This window comes from Ceratotherium simum, chromosome 28, assembly GCF_057802395.1.
Source record: "Ceratotherium simum simum isolate JZ-2026a chromosome 28, ASM5780239v1, whole genome shotgun sequence".
In the NCBI taxonomy this organism is placed as follows: Eukaryota; Metazoa; Chordata; class Mammalia; order Perissodactyla; family Rhinocerotidae; genus Ceratotherium; species Ceratotherium simum.
The window spans coordinates 7,771,342-7,798,240 of record NC_141927.1 but is presented as its reverse complement, the minus strand read 5'-3'; the positions used below and the strand labels follow the sequence as shown (position 1 = coordinate 7,798,240).

The following is a 26,899-nucleotide window of genomic DNA, read 5'->3' as shown; positions in this document are numbered from 1 at the left end:
AGGAAGATCAGCCCTGAGCTAACATCCTTGCTAATCCTCCTCTTTTTGCTGAGGAAGACGGGCCCTGAGCTAACATCTATTGCCAATCCTCCTCCATTCCCCCCACCCAAAACCCCAGTAGATAGTTGTATGTCATAGTTGCATATTCTTCTAGTTGCTGTATGTGGGACGTGGCCTCAGCATGGTCAGAGAAGTGGTGTGTTGGTTTGCACCAGGGATCCAAACCCCGGGCCGCCAGTAGTGGCGCACGCACTTAACTGCTAAGCCGCGGGGCCGGCCGGAAGATAAAATATATATTAATGAATATTTCAACACAGCGATATATATGTTCCTATATATATAATACCATTTATCTGTAGCATTCCTTTAAGACTAAAGATTCTATGTCTCCATGGTGTCTTGTATTTATTGTGTCCCATATGGATTTACTTTTAATTCTTTGAAAACTCCATCAGCAACTGCTGATCACTCAGTTTCTTAGTTCCTTTAACTCCTGGATGTTTTCATGAATGTTTTGCTGTAGGGGACCCCTTTCCTCTCCATTGTGGCAAGTGTTTTCTGTGAAGTTTTCCTGACCCTGTTCCTTCTAGTCACAGGCCAACATTTGTTTGCGTTTGTTGACATGGTTCCTTTTGTGATTTTTGTCTCATTTTCTGCCTCAGTGTGTAATTACATTTGGGATACTAATGACAAGGTTTACATTCTTTGATAAATATAATTTCATCAGAACAATAAAACATTCCAACTGTCAACAAATTATAACCTATTTAATGGTATCATTAAACAAAATGGACACTGGTCAATTCAACTGTCTTAACTATCCTTAGTGGAGCTAAATATCTATGACATACAATTACGAATTGACTTAAAATTCACTTATTGACAAAAATAAGGGTTTGGTATGTCAGCGACATTGATGAAATGAAGGTTTGCTGTATTGGGAAATTGAATTTTAACAAATTTATTTTATTCAAATTTCTTATAGACAATGTATTATATTGTATAGTTACCCTTTGGCTAGTTGTGTTCCACCTGAGCCTCCAGAATTTTTCTAAACCACCTGGGGGACTATGGATCTCCTCCATCCTTCATTTAATGGCAGGAGAAAGATTCACCTCACCCCAGAGCCTCCTAAGTATTTTCTAGTCCATTTAGCTGCCTGGGAAATGCCTACAAATGACGTCCATGGAACTCAGGGAATTCCAAAGATGCCCCAATGTTCAGTGAAGGACAGAGCTGTCCTGGAAGCACTGAGAGCACAGCTCGCCCCAAGCAACCTCATGAATGTCCACTTCCTCCAGGGATACCAGGCCGTGGTGCCTCCTGCTGGCCTGGGCAGCATGTGGGGGTAGGGGAGACCAGATGACTCCTTGTGAGAGTCTGAGAGACCAGATGTACACATGTGCGAGTCTGGGAGACCAAATGGCAGGAGGGCAGCTGGGCTGTGAGGGCTGATGGAGTCCTGGAGGAGCCAAGTTCCTGGCAGTCAGGAGGAGAGCTCCAAGGGGAGGCCCAGGAGTGGCTTTGGGGAAATGCCTTCCTGTAGGGAACCCATCCAATTAGTCACATGGCTGAAATTCTGAAAAGTGTTGAGTGAACTGAAGAAGGCTGGATAGGAACACAGTCCCTACACCTCTGCCTGCTAGACCCTGCTTCAGGAATTTGCACAGGATTGACCAGGTCACACATGTCCTGTGGGGCCATGATATCCCTCCTGCTGCTTCTCTACCATCAGGGAACACATTTCATGGTGCCATCCTAGGTGCTGACTCCAAACTCCCCCACAGTCATCTTATTGGTGCATTGTCCATCACTTAGGGGTTTTTCTAATATAAATTCCATCTATTCCTTTTAATATTAATATTAAGTAATATTAATTATTAAAATTATTTGTCATCGTAGTCATTATTATTATTTTTCATCTTTATTTTTATTATAACTGTTCTTAGGAATCAATTTTGTGGTGGTTGTTATAAAATGTTGAGGAGATTTCCTTCATGAAAGAAGGGTCTGATTTTCTCAGGATGATTGGGGGGGCGGGGGTCCCTGCAAGCACACTTACACTCACTGGTCCCTGGCTGACATTGGACTGTCTGCTGCCTTTAAAGGCGGGAGCTTCCCTCATGGGCCCTACTTTGGATTAGTGGGTCTCTCTCCTACAGCCCAGCTTCCCATCCCCTCTTCTCCCTGGCATCTTCACACCCATATCCTTGGCCTAGGTTCCTCTTTACTGGTTTCTCACACTCCCGTTCACATTTCCTCCTCATCCCAAAGCTGGACTTAGGTCTCCCCTGGGGAAGAGGGAATGTCACCTTCCTACTAGTTACCCTGAGTTTCTATCCTCCCACCCAGGCCCAGGTCACCTCTGCCCTTCCTGCTTCCCCTCCCCATCCATCATCTGAGGTCTGCCCAGATCCCATTGTAAGCCCCACATCCACCCTTTCCTCCCCTTCCTTCCCATTTCCAGCCCTTCACTGACACAGCTCCTTTTGGCTGTCCAAATCAAAGCCCCTGGCTCCTGCTCCAGGTCACCTCCAATGGATTGGCCCCTCCAAAGCTTTGCACCCCCGAAGGTACCTGCATATTCTTTTACTCTAAGTCAAGGACATCTCCCTCCCCAAGATACACTAGCAGCCTTTAGTGCTTCACCCTCACAAACAGGTCCCCTCTTTCTGACTCTTCAGTAGCCTCAGTGCACCTCCCAGGCTCCCTCAAGCCCTGCCCTCCCAGGAACAGTCCTTAACCACTAGGTTTTCAGACCCTGCCCAAGTTCCTGTCTTTTCCTCCATCATGACTTGAGACTGAGGGCTCCCCAAGGGCTCCAAAGAAATGGATCACAGAGGCTAATCCAACTGATACAAAACAAACCCATTTTAAGCTAACTTGCTTTAGAAAATATCATATAAGTCACAAGGAACTTTGACTTTTGAAAGTAAGTGTAGATGACGGTCTTCCCAGAATTGAGAGCCATTACTCAGGGGCTCACTTCAGTCTGTTAATTGCCCCTGTGGGGAAAGAGGGAAATGAATCTGAAATGGATTGGGAAGAGATGGGTAGAGCTGAAGGAAAATATATAACCCGGTCTTACTTAGGAATATATGGACCAAATCATTAACTATTCAATCCGAGTGAAAACAGTAGTGGATGCAAAATAACATCATCAATATAATGTATAAACAATCAGGAATGCTTTATTCTTTATTCCATTATTTGGCAAATTTCCAAAATTAGAAAACATATTTCTCCAAAATTTTTGACACTATAATTGACAAATAAAATCATACACATTGAAGGTGTAGAATGTGATGATTTGATAAACATGTACATTGGGAAATGCTCACCACAATCCGGTGAATTAACACATCCCTCCCCACATATTTTCTCCCATCACCTTTCTATGTGTATTGTGGGGAGAGCATTTACCATCTATTGTCTGAGCAAATTTCAGGTATAAGACTAGAAATTCTATTACACTAACTGACAACATGATAAAATTACAGATAAAATATGATGAAATTAAGAGAGGCAGAATTTTATATATCAATGAAGTTAACCATGATTACTAAAAAAGGAATGGAAAAACAGAAGACTGAAACACTGTACATTCTTAACCAAACAACATGCTTTCAGGTAAACTTCATGCCTTTAAAGACAGAGAACTAGAGAAGGAGCCTACAGTGTTTGCTTCTTCTCCACACTGTGCTGCACACACTGGCAGGGCACTGACACCTGAGAAATGATGGCATTGTGCACTCTTGGAAATAAAACCCCAACATATTTGGTATTGGCTAGTGATACAAATGTCTACAAAGAACACCCTGGCAAAATCATAGAAAAAAATCTTTGAATTAACAGCTGCATTCAGCAAAATTATAAAACTACCAAGATGTAGGATTCAGGCATAATTTATTTTAATTAAAATGTAATTTAGAGGAAGGATTAATGACAATAGCCCTCCTTCCCAAAATAAATAGATTCATACATTATATCTAGGAAAATCTTTACAGAGTTTTATGAAAGAATATAAAATATCCCCAATTGAAATGCACTGACATATAATTTGGTGGTCGTTAACACATATCGTAGTTGAAAAAAAATCACAAAACAACACTGTATCTTCTAATTAATGGGTAATACCATCAGTTCCATTCAAAATCCCAAGGGATTTTCTATTAAAAGATGAGGAGATAATTGAAAAATTAATAATTGAAAGAACAGAACCAGAAACAGTGTATGCAAATTGATATATTTACAGGTATGATATCTTTTTTCTAAGAAAGATCCCTTTATCCTGTCTTGGGAGGGTGTTCCTCAGAGTGGCGAGCTCCACCCTGGTTTAGCAGCGGGAGTGAGGAGGAGAACTTATGCCAGTGGAGGGAGATTAAAGGGGCAGTCTGTCCTTGAAATGAGAGGAGGCCAGGATGAGGACTCAGGCTGCTGTGGGAAATTTTCAGGGGGTACTTGCTGCCCAGTGGTGGGCACAGGGTGGGACCAAGACATGGGTACAGGGCCTTGGACCCAGATGCTGTGAGACGATTCATAAATAATTAATGAAATGCAAATTTAAGAATCCATACAATTGCAAATGAATGCAAATCACAAACTGTGGAAACTCCCAAGAGTATCAACAATCTGGAGGAATGGAGACACTCCATCTGTGCTATTGGGGGTGGTATTTGTTGATCTGCTTTACAGGACAAGATCCTCTGTTGGACCAACCGAGAAATTGCCCAGATGAGATAAATGGCATTTCCATTCCCAACTGTCCCTTAATAAATAGGAAGACATGTGCCTAACACTTTCACAGGCCTGACTGTTAGAGGAAGAGAAATGGTGAAAATAACACAAATATCAACCAATCAGAGATGAGGCTAAAAAAGAAAACTCCAATTCCTAGACATCAACTCGTAGTAAAGCACTGTGAAACTGAGTGAACTATACCTCCATGTGTCAACATGGAGAGTCCTCAAGAACAATTATTTGAGTCACAATACAAAGCACAAAGGAAGCCAGTCCCACAAGACAGATATTGTATGATGCCTTTTCTATGAATTCCTAGAGCTGTCCAATTCATAGAGATAGAAAGGAGTATGGAGGAGGAATGTTTTGTAGGTAGGGAGGAGTCAAGAATCAGTGTTTAATAAATGCAGACTTGCAGTTAGAGAAACGTAAAAGCTTGGGAGATGGATGATGGTGATGATTGCACAACAATGTGAATATACTCAATGCCATAAAACTCTCCACTTCAGTGTATTAAAATTGTAAATATTATGACACTCATTGTTTGCCACAATAACAGAAATACAAAGTACAGAAGGAAACAGGCCTAGGCACAAAAGTTTATTTTTCTTACAGAAAATAGACATTCTTAAAAGTATGTCCAAGAGTAGACGGCGTTTTAAAATGTCTGAAAACTCTAAACAACACAGCACTGTTCATGGCTTCATGACCTGCTTAGATCAAGGGTGAGAGGATTAGATGGATTGATTGAGATCCCCTTAATCCCCTTAACAAGGTCACGTGACCTACAAACAGTGTAAAAGTCTGCCCAGATTGGAAACTCCCCCTCTGACACTTCCACAGGCACCTTGGAAGTTGGATCACGTTCAGGCAAGCTATTCCTGCACCCCTCTGTCGAGAATCGGACTGGAGGAGCACAGCTGGATTTCAGGTGGGTTTCCATTACAAAGTGCCCCCTCAGACGATCCCTCTGAGAAAGGGGACATTAGGAAAAATAGAGAGTGATGTGGCTTTAGGCACTGGGGTATAGATTCTTTAATTTTCATAGGAATTCTGAGAAAGAGATGGATAAAACACATCATATTCAATGCTAATGATTACATGAGGTTCAAATTCCAGAGGAAATAGACCCCAGCCTCTGATGTGTGTGGGGCGGTGGCTAAGTAGATACGGAAATTTGCTGGGTTTGGCTACGGGCGTTTAAAGCCTAAAAAACTGATTTGTTCATCTTCAGTTCAAACATATTCAGTTCACATTTCTGGAAACTTGTTAAAATTGGGGCATAAAAAAATAAAAAAACTGTGGCATGAAGATTACAAATAAAATAAAATAGTTCTGACCCGGCTGGCCCTGTGAGGCGTCCAGTCTACTAGAGGAGAAAACATTTTTTCTATGTGAATTTGAATTTCAAAACTGCCTCCTCTTATGTCAAAGAGGAAATTCAAATTTTCAGGAGGAAAATTTACTTTATTTTTGACTTTCCAATACGTGTGCCCCAGCATTCATTGCAGCATTCCCTTGGCATGGATAATTGGGTACACCCCAGGAAATACTGTCTTTCTTTGGCCAAATAGATTGGCCCAGGGCCAATCTTCCTCTAAAATAAAATAAAATAAAATAAAATAAAATAAAATAAAATAAAATAAAATAAAATAATTCCCAGGAACACTGACGTGACAATCCAAGGAGGTGAGGCAGATGGCAGGCCGTTCCACCCAGCACGGGCCCTCCAGACTCTCTAATGCCCAGAAAGGGAAGAAGGAACTGAAGGGACCAGTAGTGCAGAGAGTTACTCCACCAGAGGAGGAGGATCCCAGGGGAAGTGTGGAGGCTTATGCCTGTGGCGAACCAGGGATGTGCATGGAATCCAGAGACATGGTTTGGACACGGACAGTTCTGTGTCCATCACTCCATTGTCCTTTCCCATGAAAGGATACCTTGCATTGGGACCACATCACCAGACACATGGAGACTCAGAGGAACAACCTCACTTCCTATTTCCTGTCGTGTCTCACTTGATTTTGGTCTCAATCTTTCCATCTGGCTCATTCTGTTCACCTTGAGACCTCCAATCCTTCCTCCCATGTCCTTCCCTAACAGAGGCTTTGCAAAGCACCATCATACCTTCAATATCCTGACAGGTACTGCCATATGTCCCGTCCCTTCTCCCAAATCAATATTCGCCTCTCTAAATCTGTCCTTAAATTCACATTGAAATCGCCCTATTATTTCTGCTGACTCAGTGATCACCTCCTCCTCCACCCACAGGTGAAGTGCAAGGACCGCAGAGCATTTGGGGAGAAGTATCTGGTTCACCATGGTGCGTTGGCAAGGGTCCCTAGCCCCCCAGCCCTTGGGCTCCAAAAAGCTGAAGGAGAACCTGGAACCATGGAATCAGCAGGTCGCACCTAACCCAGGGCCCTTCAACAAGGCAGAGAGAGAGAAGGAGCATAGTCAAAGGTGAGGAACCTAGGAGGGTGTAACTATTTTTGGGCTGAAATTCAAGGTGAGTCAGCTGTTTCTAAACCTCCACACGGTGTGCACAGCCACCTCCAGGCCAGGACAGGGACATGGAGAGAAAGAGAAAGGAGCACACTCTCCTCCAGAGTCCACACTCAGCAGCTCATTCTATTCTGGGACAGTCCTGAGCGGTTGGGGAACATTTTGGAATTTTGCCCATGATAGGGAGAAAAGCAATGGAATCTAAATGAAAGGACTTTATGAGAAAACCTGCAGGGGTCTCTGCAGCTGGGGGAAGAATCTGAGGTGGGGCAAAGACCCAGGGCTTCAAGACCTATCTCACAACCCAACACTGAATGTATGTGGGCCACAGAAATGTCTGTCCCAACTGGGGACAGGAAATTGAGTTCCTTCCACTTGACATGGTTTCTTTTGCAGGCAACAAGAGCAGCAGAGCAAGGCTCTACTGCAAAGATATCCCAGGAGACCCCAAGGGAATTGGCAGCTGGAATGGAAGGAATTTGTCAACAGAGTCCTGTGACTACATGAGAGTGAGTCTCCCCTGGTCCCCCCTCTTGTTCTATTCTGGGTGAGCCCAATCTGTCTCAACCCCCTTCTGTGAGAGGGAATTGTTAATTCTATGCCAGCCAATGTGATCAGTTAGTGTGCTTTTCAGATGTTATTTTTGTTGCTTTCTTGGGTTTGGCACAATTCCTTGCAGGTCTGCCAACAGTATGCTGGTGAGGGATGTGGAAGTGATTTTCTCAGATGTTTCCACAATGTATAATCCCTGAAGCCAGAAGAGGCATCTTTTCAGCAGCGGTCCATACCTGCAAATCGTTCATCAAAACACCTTATAGTCTCCAAACTGCCTCCCAAACAGCATTAGCCGCGTACATTCCCTAGAAAAGTGTATGAAAGAGCTCAGTTCCACTTCATTAACAAGAGACATTTGTTATGAAGAACGTTTATATTTTCTTATCCAATGTAACCCTTCATCGAGGTGAAATTGTTATTTATTTATTCCTGATCACCACTGAGGTTGAGTCCCTCACTCTATTGAAATGGAACACTTGTGTATGTTGAACTGTTCAATTTAGTTTTATAAGTTCTTGATTTTTGTAATTTTGTTTATTTGGTTAATTTTAATTTGTCTTTGATGGCGAGGAAATTCTGATACATAGTTTCTGTGTGTTATCTACCAGCATGCAAAGAGGCTGATGCCTTTCCACAAAGCCAAAGCAAATAAGTCGTGATTCTAAATCTCACATGTAGGCCACCTATGAAGACACCTGACATGAGGTCCATGGTTGCCATTGTGTCGGTCTTCCAAAGACCTGAACTGAGCCTTCTATCATCTCCTGGACTTAATAATGGACAGGAAATGCCTGTCCCTGACAATCCTCACCCAGCACTCAAATGCTTTGCCCAGGATTCTACCCTCTTTGTCCAGCTGAGGGACAAGAAGCCCCATTTTTCCTCCCTGGAAGATCCCCAGGCTCCCTCCAAGACACATGGCCTGGGCCACGGCCTCAACCCCCAGGCACAAACCATGTATCTGGATGTCAACTCCTATCCCTGCCAACAGCTTGCTGCAAACAGTTTGGACAAGGAAGCCAAAATCAGCATCAAGGCACCAAGGAGGAGATGTGCTTAGATTCCCATTCAGACTTTCCAGAACCTCCAAAAGAAACTGAGACTCAGTCCCTTCGAGACCCCCTAGAAGAGCACCCAGAGACCACATCTGGGGCTTTTCCAGGCACTCCAGCCTCTACCATGGACAACTGGACTCAGACCCACAGCAGCACCCCAGGAGACCAGAAAGATGCATGCCCGGGGGCAAATCATTGACCTCCAGCCTCCACACAACAGACCTCACCTGAATACCACCCAGCTCTACACTGTGGCCCATTGTCCAGGATTGAACCATGTTCCAGGCCAGCCCCTCAGAATGGTTTTCAGGAGATTAGACAAGGGCTGGTAGAGCTCCAGATTCCTGAATGCTCCCCACTGCCTTCCAGCTGAGAACACAACCCCTCCTGGGCAGAGCCTTCCCACTTCAGAGAAATCTGAGGGACACTGTGCCCATGTCCCACTGAGTGTCCTCGATAGTGACCTCCAGGTTTCCTCTTCCTCTGAAGGGAGGAGACACCTCCTGGCAATGAAGACACCTCCTGGCAATGAAGACATGTCCTGTAGCACCAGGAGACCTGGAGGTGACTATAGAATGTGGAGGAGAAGTCACCAGGTGCAGGCTATTTCTACTGTATCAGCAATTTCCTAGCTCTTGTGGCTGGAAAAATGGTGGAAACCCAGATGATGTTTGGGACACACACAGGCAAACACTGCCCTCTTTCATGACAGAAGCAGAAGTGATATTCCATACTTATCAAATTGGAATGGAAAGTTGTTTTATAGTGAAATCCATTTGATAATATTGAGTCAAATTACAGGGGTGACTTTTAAACTAGAAGATAATAGGAAATTAGGAATTTAATCTCTATTTTTTTGCCTATTTCTGAATTTTGGGAAAATGAGTAAAGGGCTCCAAGACGTGCTTTGCAAAGTTTAAACAGTACCCTCTTTTGGGATGAGATATTTTGACTCTGTGGAGTTATTTCAGTGAAAATGCTGATGGGGAATATTCTCATAGCTTTTTTCATTTGCCTTATTCGACGTCATTAGAAAGTTGTGTTTTAAAATTTTCTTTCAATATTAATAAAATTCTCCTGAATGTGACATACAGTATGAGATTTTGATTTGTAAGCATGCAGAGCATTTCAAAATTAGTTTTACTCATCCAAGTTTATTTCACTGGGTAAAGGGAAGCTTAGTAGGACCTAGGGCTTATTAGAAATACAGATTCCCAGGCACAGCCAGCCCAATGGCATTAATAAATGCATTCTGACAATGTGCCCATACTGACAATCTGCCCTTAGGCAGATTAAAGTGAGATAAGCATGTCTGCAGACTTCCTGACTTTGAACCACATAAGACTCACTTGGGGGGTTTTAATAAATATGTATGTCTGAATCTTACTCCAAGAGATCCTAATTTATGGTGTCTTTTTTGAGGCCTGGACACTGGGAGTTTAAAAGCTCTCCAGCTGATTTCAGCAGGCCGCAGAGTTTGAGATCCATGGGAGGTGGTGAGTAAGGATATCACTTAAGTCACCTGCTATGTTCAGTTTCTAATTTAGGAAAATCTTTGACCAGGATCAAGAGTAATCACATACCTCTGGAGATTATTTCCTTAGGAAGAACAAATGACTGCTCCTACCTCCCTGTAGGACATCCATTGGCGAGTGCTTCTTTCAGTCTGCAGGATTCTGTGCTTCCCGAGCAGGGCAGCCCCTGGTTGAGCACACAAGGTTGTGAAAAATACGGAAAAAGTCAAGATGGCACATTTGGGCCACACCCCAACCTGCCATAACTTCTGAAATGGTCCAGTCTCCTTGGGACCTGGGTCCGTGGTTCTTTATTTTTACCTGTAGGCCCTTGTCTCATGGCCCTCAATCTTGCCCCATTACTGTCTTGTAGATTCTAACAAAAACAAAATAGCATTGGTCCTTATTTCTAGCAATTCAAAGGGTCTGGCGAGGCACGGAAACATTTTTTACCTTTTGGAATCCTCTGATGATCACAGGAATCAGAGAATAGAAGGGCCATGCATAAATGGTAATCTGGGATTTGAATGATTTCAGTGGGGCTACCTAGGCTTTGATCTGTAAGTAGAGGGATCAGTGGGTCAGAAAGTCATGAAGCTTTTATTAAAAGAGCGTTAATGCTGGGGCCACCACAGAACAACTCAGCATCATTTCTGAGATGACGGTGTTCCCTAAATTAACCTGGGTACTTCATTGGTAACCCAGAGCTGAAAAGTGTTTAGCTAATATTCCTTCTCATTCTTTAATGCACATAGAGATTTCTTGTATATACAGGCCTCAACTCTAGGAAATTATAATTTTTAAAGTCTAGGATGGACCCATCAATTTCGATTTTTAACCAGTACCCTGGTGATGCTGATGCTGATCCCTCCAGACCCACTTCCAGTAGCATTAAGCCTGGGAAAGCAAGCACAGGGCACACAACCATCATCTCTCAATACCAACACAGTGTGTTTCAATGAAGATCACCCAGGGTCTCCCCAAAAGCTTGCATTATTTGCTTACCCTCAGGAAACTGAGTGAAGAATAGAGGTGAGCATAAGGTCTGAGCAAGGCAGACTTCAGGAAACAGCATGTTTTTTTACATTGAACAAATTTATTGAGCATCTATCGTGTGGTCTCAGCTTTGTTAGGGAGCAGTCTGTGTCTGAATTATTTTCTGAGGGTCTGGAAAGGGCAATCCTGCAAGGAGATCTGGGCAGTTCTCTTGACTGTGCCAGGATGTGGAGTTTGGAGTCCTAGCCAAATCTCAGAGTGGGAGGTTGTAAGTTTGGCTTTGAGTTCACAACAGGATACTTGGCTTAAACATGAGAGTTGAGGGCAGGGCCGTGGTCAAGTACTCTGGTGGCAGTCTGTCAAACATCATGCGAGCTGACATCAGGTCTGTTGTCTGTGAGCTTGACAATGATGGTAGACTCCTGGCCAAAATACCTGAATGGAGGCTGGAGGGATTCCGTGATATCCACTCTGTGTCTTTTATTTTACAGGTGGCAAAACGAAGTTTAGTTCAGGTCTTTTGATAGGAGACACTTCAGGGCATCTCATGGCAGTTTTCTTGAGAGGTGGCTGACCTATGAGAACAGGATCTAGGACAGACTTCTTTTCAGAGTTTGGAGGGGCATTGGTCTGCCTGTATGCTGTAAGAGAAGACACCACACATAAAATATATATTAGGATTTCCTTTCAATGAATAGTAACTGGAAATCAACCAAACTAAAAGGCAGGGTGCATATAAAAATGAATTTAGCTGTAAAATTATTACAAGTGGTCATTTTAATATGAAAGGAAATCCAATACAGTGGTAATGAGGAAAAAATAAAGCACAATATCAACCTGTTATAATTTTCCATCAGACAGAAAATAAAAAGTTTTCTTATTTATTTATTTTTTTATTATTTTTTTCTTTTTCTGAGGAAGATCAGCCCTGAGCTAACATCCGTGCTAATCCTCCTCTTTTTGTTGAGGAAGACAGGCTCTAAGCTAACATCTATTGCCAGTCCTTCTCTCTTGTTTTTCCCCAAAGCCCCAGTAGATAGTTGTGTGTCATAGTTGCACATCCTTCTAGTTGCTGTATGTGGGACGCGGCCTCAGTATGGCCGGAAAAGCGGTGCGTCGGTGCGCGCCCGGGATCTGAACCCCGGGCCGCCAGCAGCGGAGCGCGAGCACTTAACCGCTAAGCCACGGGGTCGGCTCAAGTTTTTTTAAATATTGTGTCCTGTTGATTACGTTGAAACAAGCTTTTTCTCTTCGGTGAGTGTCGGAGTTAATGCTGTTTTTAAGACCATTTTATGGTTAATATGTGTGATGGACAATTTGGGAATATTTACTGCAATTTAAAAGATATTCCTTCTAGAGGCATCTAATTAAATCACTTCCATATGGCCCCTCTAGCTTCTTGTTGGCAGCCATGCAAGTAACTGCACAAAAGCAAAGATTGAAGGAAAGGTGAAAACTGAAGATACACAAATAAGTTGGAGTCTCATTAAACAGAATGGAATTTTAAGAAATTTCTCACCCAAAAGGAGCATAGGAGTGAAGCAATTCAAGGTTACCCAGAAGAGAAATAGACCCTCACCCTCAGATGATCACCACATTCTATCAATTCCATCCTATTTTGTTGCTTTATCCCTTGAAGTCTCCTTGGATGTTTCTGAGCTACAAGCCTACCTCACCTGTAGTTCTTGCCTGCACTTTTTGTCCAGTTCACAACACAAATAAAAATTCTTGGGGTCCAGCCTTATTGGGGGTTTTAGAGTGAGGCAAGTACTGAAGTCCTGTGAACTCAGCTATGACGGCCCTTCACCTCAGCTCAGAGCCATCCCTCAACTGCAGGTAGTCTGCCAGGTTTCCCCATTAGTTTAGACTATTGTTTTTGTGTCTGTGATGTGCAAAGTTCCCACGTGTGTCCTTTCCTCTCGCTCTTAGTGTTTCTTCAAGAGTGGAATGAGCTCCTTGCTGGGGTGGACCCCTGGACGATATGCAGCTCTTGTCTACTTGTGTCCTGGTTGGAGGTACTTGCTTGAGATGGCTGTGCATGTGGTGTGGAGGTTGAGAAATAAAGTCTCTTTAGGTTGCTATAGCCTAGGATTGGTTACAAACTTCCACGTTCTTACCTTTATCATTTTTCCTTCTCTCCTTCAGTCTTGTTAAAGGATCCTGTGTTCAAGGGCTTCCAGGGGCTCCTTGGTTACAAGTTCTTCTCCTCATTTTGCCCAAGGGCTAGGGATGTGGAGCCCCATCTGGGCACCTCATGGGGCAGCTCAGGCTTCCTGTTATGTGTCCAAAGTCTCTGCAGTCATTGCTCTGCACCTGTGGGTGGAAGATAAGGTGATGAGTGAAACAGCAGAAGTCACAGTCAGCTTTCAAAGGTAATGTATGGTCTTATTGTGAGAGTTGAATATAGGTTTTAAAGAGAGGACATAGGCATATGGCCCACTAGGTGCCAAGATATTTAAGATATTATGGCCCTGCCACAGTACATCTTAGAGAGGGATGCTAGGAGGAAGGATTGTAGAGTAAATGGGCATATTTCAAGGTCTGACAAACACCAGGCTGTACATGGCAACCAGAAGGTGAGGTTGCTACTCAGAGTGTCTAAATGAGCCAATCTGCCTGGTGGTGGGGTCGAAAGTCATGTTAGTTGCATGGGCTGGTATAACTGAGTTATGCATGCAGAACATTCCACGTAAAAACCTCTTGCTGAATTCTGTGGAGCCCCCTCATCCCAAGAGATTCAAGCCTCCACTTACTCTAGGGTCCTCTTCCTCCTGTGGGGAGCTCTCTGTCCCCCTGGTCCCCTCTGTCCTTCATCATGTTCTTGCCCATTGGGGCCTATGGAGCTGGTGCTGTTTGTATTGACTTGCCATCTGCCTCATCTCCTTGAAGCTTTAGGTCAGTCTTGCTCAGGTATTAATTTTCACATGTCCTGCTTCACTTGAAAAGGGACGATGGGTCACATAGACACAGAGACAGATGTCCCTCATGCACCTTCTCTACAAGTGGGGAAGATAGGGCCTCAATGACCACTAATCAAACCAATAACCATTTTCTTATTTTCACAAAGTGGTGTCACATGAGGAGACATGTACCATCCTCTGTCATGATCACCCATTCCCAGAAGAGGCTCCTGCATACACAAGGACATATAAATGTTGAAGATCAATTTTCACTCAATAATGACTGATTTTTGAGACTTCATGCAAGTTATAACATTACAATTTATTAGATAAGAGAAATACAACAGTTCCCAAGACATTCAAAATAAAGAACGATATGAGAATGCTACATCTAACCTCTGACAATGATATTTAAAAATCTGAAATAAAACATGCTTTCCTCTTCAAAATTCAGATGATCACATTTGACATGAGAGGAGGCAATTTCCAACTACAACTTATCGTAAACAAATGTTGCCTCCCTATTAGCCTGGGGGCCTCACTGCTGAGGGTGTGGACTGTTACATTCACTGCTTTATCCTTAGCATTCCACTTTTAAAATCATTTCTAATAAGTATGAAATGTATATGTTTGAATGAAGAATGAAAAATAAATTATTTAGCCTTTAAATGCCCTCAGCAAAACACTAGATTCCTAACTGCTCGTACACTGCCCCACACAAATCAGGAGAATTTGAACATCATGTAATAATTTGCATTTGAATGATGTATTTTATCAGTTTCTCTCCTAAGAAATACAATTACAACTTAAAGAATCCATACTCCCACATCCAAAGCCACATTGATACTTCTTTCTCCAATTAGACTATTTATCTGAGGTATAAACCAAGGACCAACATTGTAATGGACACCAACCTGAAATCCTTCTCTCCCCCTCCTGTGTGTCAGTAGGTTCTCAGAGGGGTGGATGCTGACAAACTCTGCTGGACATGATGCAGCAGCCAGGATGCCTGAGGAATTATCTGTGGGGAAGTTTCCTTACCAGCTTCTCTTCAAGGGCAGGTGATCTTTAAAGGTAATCTGATGTAATCAACATGATCCAATCACATTTGATCCAATCATCTCCTGGAAAATACATAATAATTTATCGTTTACCATTTCCAAGCAATTAAAAATGTTAATATGTAGACACATGTATACTTTTAACAATATATGTTTTCTGCAAGTGAAAACATGCACATTTATCAACATAGTTTCATTTTGCACCTTACCTTTTGAGTCAGATAGTTGTTCCTGAAAATTCTCCCTGCTGACATGTGTACCTCTAGTTTATTCAATTTCACTGTGGTTTGCCATTTATTCTTGCAGATGCACTGAGGTTTTTTTTTTTTTTAACCCTTTCTCCTGTTGATTGGCATCTGTATAGTTTCAAACACATCTCATCTGATACAAATGTAGCCGTGGGTATTTCTTGGTAAATGTCCTTGTTAATATGAACAGAGAGTAAGGAAGGTGATGACTGGATCATCACGTTCGGGCGTTTTCACACATAGTCCAGATCCCCAGCCTTATTTCCTCCCTTAAAACCTGGTTGCTCATCTCCATATAATATTCTCAGACTCCAGAATGTTCATACTTCTCTGTGAGGTGCTGACCTGGTGGAGGGTTCATCCTCAGACACAGGCAGGCAGGAGAGGGGCATGGACTTCCTGAAGGACTCAGAAAATATTGTACTTGCTCAGGTGAGTGTTTAGCCATTTCTGAGGAGTGTCCAGGCTGCATGTTCACTTTTCCACCCTTTTTAGGACACTAAGAGCAGTTCCTGGGTCCTTTATTATACTCAGAGGATTTGGGTGGTTCTGGTGGGGTAAGGATGCCTTCCCTGGGTCATTAAGGCCAGCACAAGATGCTCCTGGCCCTTGGAGTCCACTTATAAATTTGAAGAGCCTCATAAAAGTAAGGGCATCCTCCCCAGGGCACCCATGGCAGTACAAACACTATGCCTCCACACGTCTGAAGGAATCCCTCAGTGTGACCTTCAATATTTATTTAAGGAAAGCTGGCAGATAACTTTTGATGACAGAGGAGGCAGTCAGGACAATTTTAAAAGATATTAATACTATGTAGCCAAAAACACAGGAAAACTATATTTTGGAAGCATTTCATTTTATATTATTTTACCCTTAAGACATTTGCATCTCCATGAAAAGCCTCCATCATTAAGGCAGAAAGTTTTCTGCCCCTAATTTCCAAATAATTATTTGCCTACGCTCTAACTGCAAAACTCTGTGAATCCAATTACTGTCTTCACACAGAACAGAAACACACACTTCCCTCATCCCTGAGTTCACTTAAAATACAAACTTTCTCCCAACACAAAACACCAGTCTGCCCCAAGCCAGACTGTATGCATAAACACCTGCATTCTCAAATGTGCACACTTACCCCCATACCTGTCACACACGTATAAACCACAAAATCTATATTAAGAGTGCCTCATCTTCACTAACCAAAAATAATAACAATAATAATACTAATAACAAAGTAAAACAAAACAAAATGCCTCATCTTCAAAGCTGTGGAGCCTATGAAGCCCATTACTTCTCAAGAGCACACCACTGGACTTATTATGACAACCCCCAAATACATGTAATATCCACGAAATACATATAATAAAAAATACCAGAAAAATAAACTTTATTATCAATATCTTCCAGATGCACCCTTTGACAGTCACTAAATTGATTCACAAGTATCTCAAATTGCAAAAATTCAAATATTCCATCCCCCACCAACTGACTCTTCAATCAAACACAGCACAACTGGAAATGTCCTCAGACCCCATAATAAATCCAGCCTTCTCCAATAGCATCACTGTGGACAGCTAGACCTCAAAGTCAGTACTCACAAGTTCACACCGAACGCCATATCCCGTGAGCACACCCAGATAGATATTCCCTCAACATTTCTAGATTATTCACACCTATAACACACAATATTTCCTATATATGCCTGTGTTTGTGAGTGAGTGTGTGTCTGTGTGTGTCTGTGCAGGCATGTGCATCAAAGCCTGTAGTGAGATGACTGGAATACATCCAGAGACCTCTGCCCTTTCTTGTTCCTCCTCTTGGTAGCTCTGGCTCTCCCTCCAAGACAAGGGACTTTGCCAACGTTCATCAACCCCTGAGCTGAGATCTCCCTGGCTGACTTGTTGAGAGGGTAGTTTTCCTGTTCAGGATCATTCTTTTTCATCCCATCTCTGTATTTTGACTGGTGAATCACAATCGCATGGGCAGGCAGGGCAGGATCTATTTTCCTGAGGTTGAATTCAGGCTTTGGAAGGTTGTGTACTTGCTGGAATCTCCACTGGTCTAAGGTGACTTGCTTGATTGATGTGTCTTCTGTGTGCTCCTCTGACTCAGGAATTGTGATGCTAGAGTCTCTTTCAGGCTCCCACTGGGCTGCAACCATGCCCATATGGTCAGACATGACGCATCTTTGTTCCCCACCTATTGACACACTCCCACTGCCTCTCTCTAATTCACTCTTCTGGATGTAAAAGAGGACATAGGCCTGTTGGTTCAGGGCGGAAGTAATGTCACAGGCGGTGATTTTAGCATCATCCATTTTATACCACTGGCCGTTTCCAGCTTTTATGTAACAGAAGTAGTGTCCGTTGTGACCACTCCACCCAGCGTGGACCAGCACGGCATAGAGTATGTAAATGAGAGGTCCTGCGTTCTGCTGAGATGTGTATTGATGCATGTCAAGATACTCAGGATATTGCACTTCCTTAGGCATTTTGCTGCCTGTGAAATTTGAGAACCGTTTCAATACAAGGATAAGAACCTTGGAGGAAGTGTGCAAAGTCAACGTCTTGGAAGCAGGCCCCTTCTTTAGACACAAACTACAATAATACGAATTTTCACCATCCAGCTTTTCCGGCTTCACCAATTGTGCCAAGGCTTGGTTCACACTCTTGGCTGCCTTGATATCCAGGGTAATGTCCAGGTAAGGGTCAAAAGTGTTTGAAACGCTATGGCAGTGGAGACACTGGATTTGAGATCTCCAATATCCTCCAAATATTTGACGGATTAGGGTGTCGTCATCAGAGTGGTGGTCTACGTGCTTGTACTCACGCAAGCATGCTTGCTGCATGGCATCCATAGTGAACATCAGAAATTCATGGGCATCTTCCTGCTGGTGTCTGTGGAAGCCAGTAACAAGCTCTGGCAGGGGCTGGAGAACACCTCCAGGCTGATAGAGGGCCCGGGTAATATGAGCTTGCATAGCACACAGCGTGCAGAATCTCTGATTCTGACAGGTTTTCGAGTGCTGCTGGGACAGCATATAGCTCGCCAGGGGTGGTGTGTATGTCAGACACTGCAGTGCCGCATTCACATAGCAGGTGTTCCCCATATTCTGAAGCCCAGCGCCAACCACATAAGGTCTCTTCCAACTTAGAGAAAGTTTCTTTGTGGGATCCAGCCCTGTTGACACAGGGTCCAAACCGTCATGCAGGTTGCAAACTGTCTGTGATGATGGTGATGGCTTCTCAGGTAGAGAGTGTCCCCATTGGACTTCAGCACCATTTACATTTGACTGAGAAGGTTTGAGTTTTGGAAAAACATTAAACTGAGACTCATCCCCCCAGTGGAGAGAAGCAGTCTCCATGTCTCTGGCAGTAACGTTCACAAGATTTCTCATCTGGGACCTCAAGTTGAAGAAGGATGCTTCCCTCCCTGAGACAGTCTCCAAATTGCAGGCTTGCCCAACTCCTCATCCCTTTTATGGCTCCCTCCACCCACTCAATCCGGTACAAGACCCACCAATCAACTACAAACACTTGATTGGATTAAGGGTTTAGGGTGTGGTCACGCTTATCCCCCAGAGAGACTAGAGGATGTTTTTCAATGATTTCTATTTACAGAACACCTAAAACATGCTTAATTCTTAAGATTATATATAAATATGTTGACGCTGGAAATGAATCAGGATGGTGGGGATAGATTTGTCTTAGTCTTTCCAAATAGAGATAAAGATTCCTGGGATACGTTCTGTGTGTGTGTATGTGCGTGTGTGTGTGTTTATAAGTTATTCCAGGCATTCACATTTGCAATGTGCTAATGTTCCTAAGGTGTTATTGTTTGTACTTGGTATAGCTGCTCAGGGTGCCATAACAAAATCCACAGACTGAGTGGCTTAAACCACAGACATTTATTTTTTTGCAGTTCTGGAAGCTAGACGCCCGAGATGAAGGTATCATTATGGTCAGTTTCTGGTGAGATTTCTCTTCCTGGCTTACAGAGAGCAGCCTTCTTGCTCTGTGCTCATATAGCCTTTCCTCATTTGAGAGCACAGAGAAACAGAGAGAGAAAACGTGCTCTCTGTTGTCTCTCGCTACAAGGACACTAATCCTGTCAGATCTCAACCCCACCCTATGACGTCATTTAACCTTAATTACTTCCTTAGAGGCTCCATCTCCAAATACAGTGACACTAGGTGTTAAAACTTCAGCATGTGAATTTTGGAAGAACACAATTCAGTTCATAACACACTTGTTAAAAAGATTTCTGCCTTTTAGGCCACTCTCCCAGAGGAACAACAAACATTCCGATGCTTTCTCAATTTCCCTCATTTCTGCTGCACTCTTTCCTGATAGATCTCATGAACGGTTTTCAATTTAAAAGCATATAGTTTATGAATATCCACTTTGCTTCCAGAGCAATATCAAGTAGGTCACGGAGTGTGGGACATTCAGTTTTCCATGATATGGATAATAATTTTCCAAAGTGAGCTCACATATCGTGTAGACAGAATTCCTTACCCACAAGCCAGGGTTTATGTAGATCTGTAACTTTTATTAGAAGATTACTCTCCAAAGCTTTTGCTTCTAAACTTCCAGATCTTTGTCCATTTTGATTCCTGTATGTAACGATCATGAAGGTAGTTAGAAACGTTTGTCTACCCAGGTGTGGGCCCACAAATTATAACAATAGAAATCCTATGGCTGGTTTCACCTTTCTTTGTAAAGCCTTTTTCTCTGAAAATCCCACCCCAATATGAGTACATATCTAAAACCCAGTGTTCTATTTTGCCAAATTTTAAATGCTACCTCTGTGAAATTATGCAGCAAGATAGAGTTTAATTTCTCTTGTTTCAGTGTGTATTTCTTTTACGGGTGTGCCATTTATATAAAATATTAGGTTGGAATTTGGAAATCCAAGTGAATAATGCATCCACATTTAACCTGTGGCTTTAATATGTCAGTATCTGTTGACCAAGTTTCAGAACAGGCAGTCTCCGCAGAAATATTTTTGAATGGATAAGAGACTTATTCCATACTTGATACGATTATTAGTCCACACTAGACAATGAGTAATGTGGGAAGCATTGTGAGATTTGCAATAAACAAAAATTATTTCTCAAAATAAATAAGACTTAGGAAGGGAAGACACTGAAGTCCGTTTTCCACTGTGCTAAACAGAGGCCAGAAACTACAGGAGCACTTTGCCTCGCCTTTATCACCAACTTCACTTCTGGGAAGTTTGAGACATACCACTCACCTGTAAACGGAAGATACATCTAGATTGAGATAAATTGTGACCCCCTTCCCCACTAAAAGTTAACTGCAGCCCTAACTCCAGGCACCTGTGAATATGAACTCATTTGGAAATGGATTCTTTGCAGATATAATTAAAAAGATCCGAAGATGAGATCATTCTGAAGTTAGGGTGGGCCCTAAATCCAGTGACTGATATCCTTATCAGAGAAAGCAGAGAGAGATTTGAGACACATAGACACAGGGAAGGAGACCTTTTAAAGTTAGAGGCGGAGACTAGTGTTATGCTGTCCTAAGCGGAGGACTCCGGGAGGGAGCTACCTGAAGCTGGGGTGGGGCAGGGAAGGATTCTCCCCTGGAGCCTTCAGAGGGAATGTGGCCCTGCTAATGCCTTGATTTTGGACTTCTGGTCTCCAGACTCTAAGAAAATACATATCTCTTCTTTAAGGCCACCAAGTTTGTAGTAATTTGTTATGGAAACCTTAGGAGATCAATACGATGTTCCAATTAAGATGTCCTTTATGACATCTTTCTATTTTTCAAAATAATTTATTCAAATGAAATCAGTTCATTATTCATTTGATTCTAAATTTAGCAGAACCTTAGGTAAGATGCAAATAATGTACATACAAATTAGCTATAAAGGAAAAGGGGACAATAAACCCAATAAATATAGGGCGTCCTGTAGAAAGTTTGGTAGTCAACATTTTGCTCTTGTATTTACATCTGCATTAACTCATACACACACACACACACACACACACACACACACGTGCACGCACACACACACTATTTGATTTCAATTACGTGATATCCATCAAGCCCGCAGCATTATGGAAGCCAGCACCTCCTGGCTGACCTTCTGCCATCTTTTCTACCCATACCTGTGGAAGTCCAGACACCTGGATTTGCATTTCAGAGAAGAGGTTGCAGGAGGAGTCTTGCATGGGGCTACCAGACCAGAGTGGGTGACACTGGCCTACACAAGCAGTCCATAGATTTCCTGGAAGACAGAAAATTCTGCATTTGCTCAGGCCAGCAGGTCTTTGTATCCATGTCTTGCAGTGCAGCACCAGAGTTTCTTGGGCCAGTAAGGAGATAACAAATATTTACAGTGGGCCTAGGACTCCCTCATTGTTCCTCTTTTGTTGGGAATGGTGGGTCTCAGGCTCTGAGCTATGGTAGAAAATTCTGAGGATGTTCAGGCAGCTGTAACTCATTTTTTCAGTCTTTCCTGGACAGCAAGAGCAGTTCTAGGGCACCCAAGTGGAATTAGAAAATTTTTACAGGCTCTAGTGAGCCAAGGAGGCCTCCCTGGATCTTCCAGGTCTGTGCAAGATAGTACTGATCCCTGGAGGGATCTTGTACATTTTTGTAGAGGCTCAGGCAACCTAGGGACAACTTCCATTGGGCTTCCCTGCCAACATGGGTGGGTACATGCCTCAGGAGGTGGACATGGTGCCTTTCAAGAGTCTTACTCCACAAGATGAGACCAAGTGGTAAAACAGGATCACTGCAGCCTCAGCATGTCTGTAGGACTTTTGTGGAGCCATCAGTAATGGTCTCTGGTAAATTGTACACTCTTCCTTAATAGAGAAACTGTATTCAACGTTATATAATAACAACCACGAAAATTATCCATAATAAGAAGCATAAAACAGAAATGATGTTGAATAACAGCAGTAATGATAGGATGATGATCACAATGACATTAATACTAGTGATGAGAACAAAGCTAAGGAGATCGGGAAATAGAGTACAGATTCCCCAAAGTAAGTGACAAGTTACCAATAGCATGTTTATGGGGTATTTTCGACTTAGAGTCCTAGATATTCATAAAGAAAATTATTCCATAAGGCAAAACCAAGCAGCCTGATGGCACAGTAAACCAACCAGGTGGAGGGCAGGGGTGAACTTGGGAGCTCCTGTGCACATCCCAGGAGAAGAGGCCTAAGGAACGGAGTTAGAGAGACCCTGACCTGCAGCCGGCAAACTACATGACACCCATCAGATTTCAGAAGTTGGCCAGCTGGCTCTCAGGCCTGAGTGCCATGCAAAGAAGGCAGGAGCTAGATTGACAACCAGTGTTCTGAAGCCATGCCTGTGACCTCCAGGAAGCCACCAGCATTTTCTCAGTGGGCAGCATCAAGTTGCCCCTCTGCCATGTCTTCCATTAGACCCCTGGACAGCCAGATATCTATTTGCTATCAAGGCTCAGAGCTGTGGGAGTGAGACATCCTCTGTCTCCAGGACCAGCAGGGGGTAACAAAGGTCACAGAGGGGCCTCTGAAGGTTCACAGAGCTTTGTCCTGGCTCTCTCTTGCTAGTATCTTAGAATCATTAACTCTTAGAGAACACAATCAGAGATGTTTTGGAGATAAAGAATTATTAGGAAAATGCCCCATTGTCTGTTACCCAGGACGTGTTCAGTTTCAGTGACAAAGCAGACATGGTTCCAGACACCTGGAAAGCCTCCTACCACACTTCATCTAAGTCAGTCCTTACCTGACCTGGCATGTGGTTCACACAATCAGAAGAGATCACTCAGGGGTCAGATGACTGCAATTCTCTCAATCATTGACTTTCCCCTGAGGCCCCTTCTCATTGTAGAGGTACTGGGGATTTTGTCTTGTGTGTAGGATCCTCTCAAGTTCTCAGGTTCTCTAAACTTACCAAGGCTTATGCAAATTTGTTTGTTATCTGGTGAGAGTTAGTTCAAAAATGAACGAAATGGCAAAGGAGAATGACAATAGTTCTCACGAGTGAAGGTGTCTGTAGAGACAGCAGACAGATGGCTTCATTTCTGTCAGCAGCTCTCTAGGGCCAATGGAGTGTCTTTGTTTGGATAATGAGGACATTTTAATACCTCATTAAGGATATCCAGGGACAGAAGTGTCCCTTGGGCAGAATGGCCTTCAAAGGAGGACAGAGAGTCCTTTCTATTTTGGATGCTAAGTTCCCCCAAATAATGGGAGTGGGCAGTTTTGAATGGAAATAATTGTCAAATGGGAACATCAGCTACCAATATATTGGCAAAAGAATAGCAGTTAATCAACAACAATTCTTCAGTTTCAGTTAAAGTGATTTAGGAGAATTCGATAAGCTGACTTGTTTAAACAGTGACAGGACGTTTTGTCTGTGAACTCTCTCCAGACCGCAACAACTCCAGTGGTAATTGATCACCCCCATTCCTGCCCTGAACTCCCATAGGTCTCCAGTCAGGTTGTAGAACTCACCACATTGTAAGTTAGTTTGCTGGACATATATCTGTCTTCCCCATTGAAGTTTGAGCTTCTGTTTCCTGGAGTTGAGCAAGAAGGAGAGCCATTTGTTCATTTCTTCTCAACATCTCCTTTTCAAATGGAAAAGTACAGGACAATGAAATATCACTGAACTCAAAAGGCAAGGATATTGGATGAGTTCTGAATCTTGATCTCTGCTACTAACTGGAGGTGTGGGACGCAGAACAATGGTCGCCTTTGAATCTCAGATGCGACTCTATTTAGTGATCAACAGTTCTCAAACACTACTGTTCAGGAGACTTGATTGGAAAAGTTGTTTTAAGAATTCAGATTCCTAGCTTAGGAGTTCCCAGTGTGAAAGTCTTAGATAGGGGCACAGAGTGCTGATGTTTAGAACTATCCCAGGTGAGTATAATCAATTTACCTCTAGAAACATTGACTTAGATTATCTCCAAGGCTATTTCTAGCACTACTATTTTAGTGTTCTAAGCACTCTTGTAAATCTGAGTATGAATCTTAGATTTTGTGGTTGAACAGCACACATGGGGTGCTTGTATTTGTGTGAGTATACACGTGTGCATGCTTGTACACATGTGCAACATGAAAAGGTGGAACTATTCCTTATTCCATGCAAAGTCCAATCCCAGAATTAAAAGTAAGCTTTAGTAAATGTTCTCATTGTTGGCAATGAGAATGAACTAGTTTGACAGAGCAACAGTAGAGGCTAAAGATGATGAGGCCCTGAACCAGAGCAATGTTAGTGAGGAGAGAGAAGCAAGGAAAAAATTACAGTACATTAATGAGCAATATATGTAGACTTACGTAATGAGTGAATTGTGAGATTTGTGAGGGAAAATAAGCATTCCTGAGTAAGCTATTTTAACATGAGTGTCTGAGTAAATGATAACAATATTTACTAAGATCTAGAATATTAAACAAAGATCAGTTTTGGAAAGAAAGTGATAAATTACAATAAAGAGAAGTTTTTATTGTTATCATTTTTTTGGTGAGGAAGATTATCCCTGAGCTAACATCTCAGGGATAATCCTCCTCCTTTTGCTGAGGAAGATCGGCCCTGGGCTAACATCTGTGCCCATCTTCCTCTACTTCACATGTGGGACGCCTGCCACAACGTGGCTTGATGAGAAGTATGTAGGTCTGCGCCTGGGATCTGATCCTGCGAGCCCCAGGCAGCCGAAACGGAGCATGCAAACTTAACCACTTTTCCACTGGGCCGGCCCAAAGAGAAGTTACTGTTGTAGTGCCTATCAGAAATCCATTTAGAGAAGACCAGTAGCCTAATAAACTTTAGGAAGAAGTTAGAGTTGAAAGTATAATGTAGAATTTTTATCAGACAAGCTGCATTCAAGTAAATAGAAACAACACTGGATATATGAAATGGAGGGAATGCAATGGAAGGATTGGTTACACAGGTACTAGAAGGTTGAGAAGGCACAGAGATCAATGACTATAGGACAGATGTATCCCCTCCAGAACTAAAAGGGAAAAGGTGTTACCAGGAGGCTAGTGCTCAAAATTCTGGGGTCAGCCATATGCAGCTCGAGTCTGGGCCTATGAGACCAGGACACAGTCTAGCAGTTGCTCAGACCTCTAAGTCAGGTGAAGTACATAAATGATGCTTAAAATTTTAAGGAAGGAGTGCTCTATGACTGAGGCTCAGACAAATGAGGTGGAGGCACCGTGTAGCTGGTGTTCAGGCTTCTGAAGTGGAGACATGACCAAACAGGGGTGTGCGTAGCCAGAGTGCACAGCAAAGCAGACCTTAGCTCAGCTAGTCCTCTCGCTACCAGGGGATAGAGCCTGGATGCTGCTGGTTCCTTTGAGGGATCCTGGTGAGGCTACAGAGAAAGCCAGAAGAAGCTCCAGTCTGGAGCCAACCACCTGCTTCTGTTGGAGTCCTGCTGACTGCAGCTGAAAATGGGAACAGGTGCCTTCACACCTCTTCTTATTTTCCAGTCTACTGGTAATACTGCTACCTTCATTAAAGGCACTAATAGGAAGTTAACTGGCCAAGGAGTTTTGCAGATGCCTTTTGCAGAATCTCTGCACAATATCACAGAGTGGAGTAGAGAAGTAGGGCTCAGAGCCCAGAAAAGCTGGAAAATAGGTAGTCCCATGTCAACTGGTGAAAGTTGAAACCAGGGGAGTGGGTGGGATTAGTTAGAGACAACTGCGTAACAAGAAGATGGAAGAAACAATGGTGAGTGCAATCCTAGCAAAGAGAGAACAAAGGAGAACAAGAATGAATGAAAAAGAGGAAGAAAAATAGCCAGAGACCAAAGTCCTTACGGGGCAAAGGAGAGAGAAGTGAAGAAGGAGATGCATCACCTTGTGAAATGCTTCAGAAAGGGCCAAGAGGATGAATAATGGTTGTTGATCATTGGGGTTGGCCCCAGTGTCTTAATTAAGATAACAGTGACTAAGAAGTGTCTAAGAAGTCACTGGTCTCTTTACTAAGATAAATTCCAGTGATATGATGAAGGTAGAAGACATTTCCATAGGTTGAGAAGCAAACAGGCTATGAAAACAGTGGAGACAGAAAAATGTATACAACACTTCCAATTGTTTGGTAATGAAAGAGAAAAGAGAAAAGAAGAAAAGGGAAAAGGAGAAAGCCTAAATACATTTAGATTCTCAAAGGCAGCATTTTATCTGAGACAGTTCATACAGAATTTCTGGAAAGAGCACAGAACCTGAAAAGATTCCTCTGGTTGCAAGAGGTAACTTCATCTCCCCATGTTCCTCTTGCATCCTTTTCAGAATAAAAAGTATAGCCTCATAAAGATAAGGAGGGGTGTCTGCACATTTTTTAA

The 26,899-nt window shown here is 42.9% G+C and overlaps 1 protein-coding gene across 1 annotated transcript; it reads right to left on the bottom strand.

The window, feature by feature from the left end:
• Nucleotides 1-11,842: 11,842 nt before the first annotated feature.
• On the bottom strand, nucleotides 11,843-18,719 carry LOC147913299 (ubiquitin carboxyl-terminal hydrolase 17-like protein 6). The gene is given in 3 exon segments (XM_087418240.1): nucleotides 11,843-12,003; nucleotides 17,355-17,495; nucleotides 17,498-18,719. Coding segments are annotated over 3 exon segments (1,485 nt in total). The 5' UTR covers nucleotides 18,681-18,719.
• Between the last annotated feature and the right edge of the window lie 8,180 nt (nucleotides 18,720-26,899).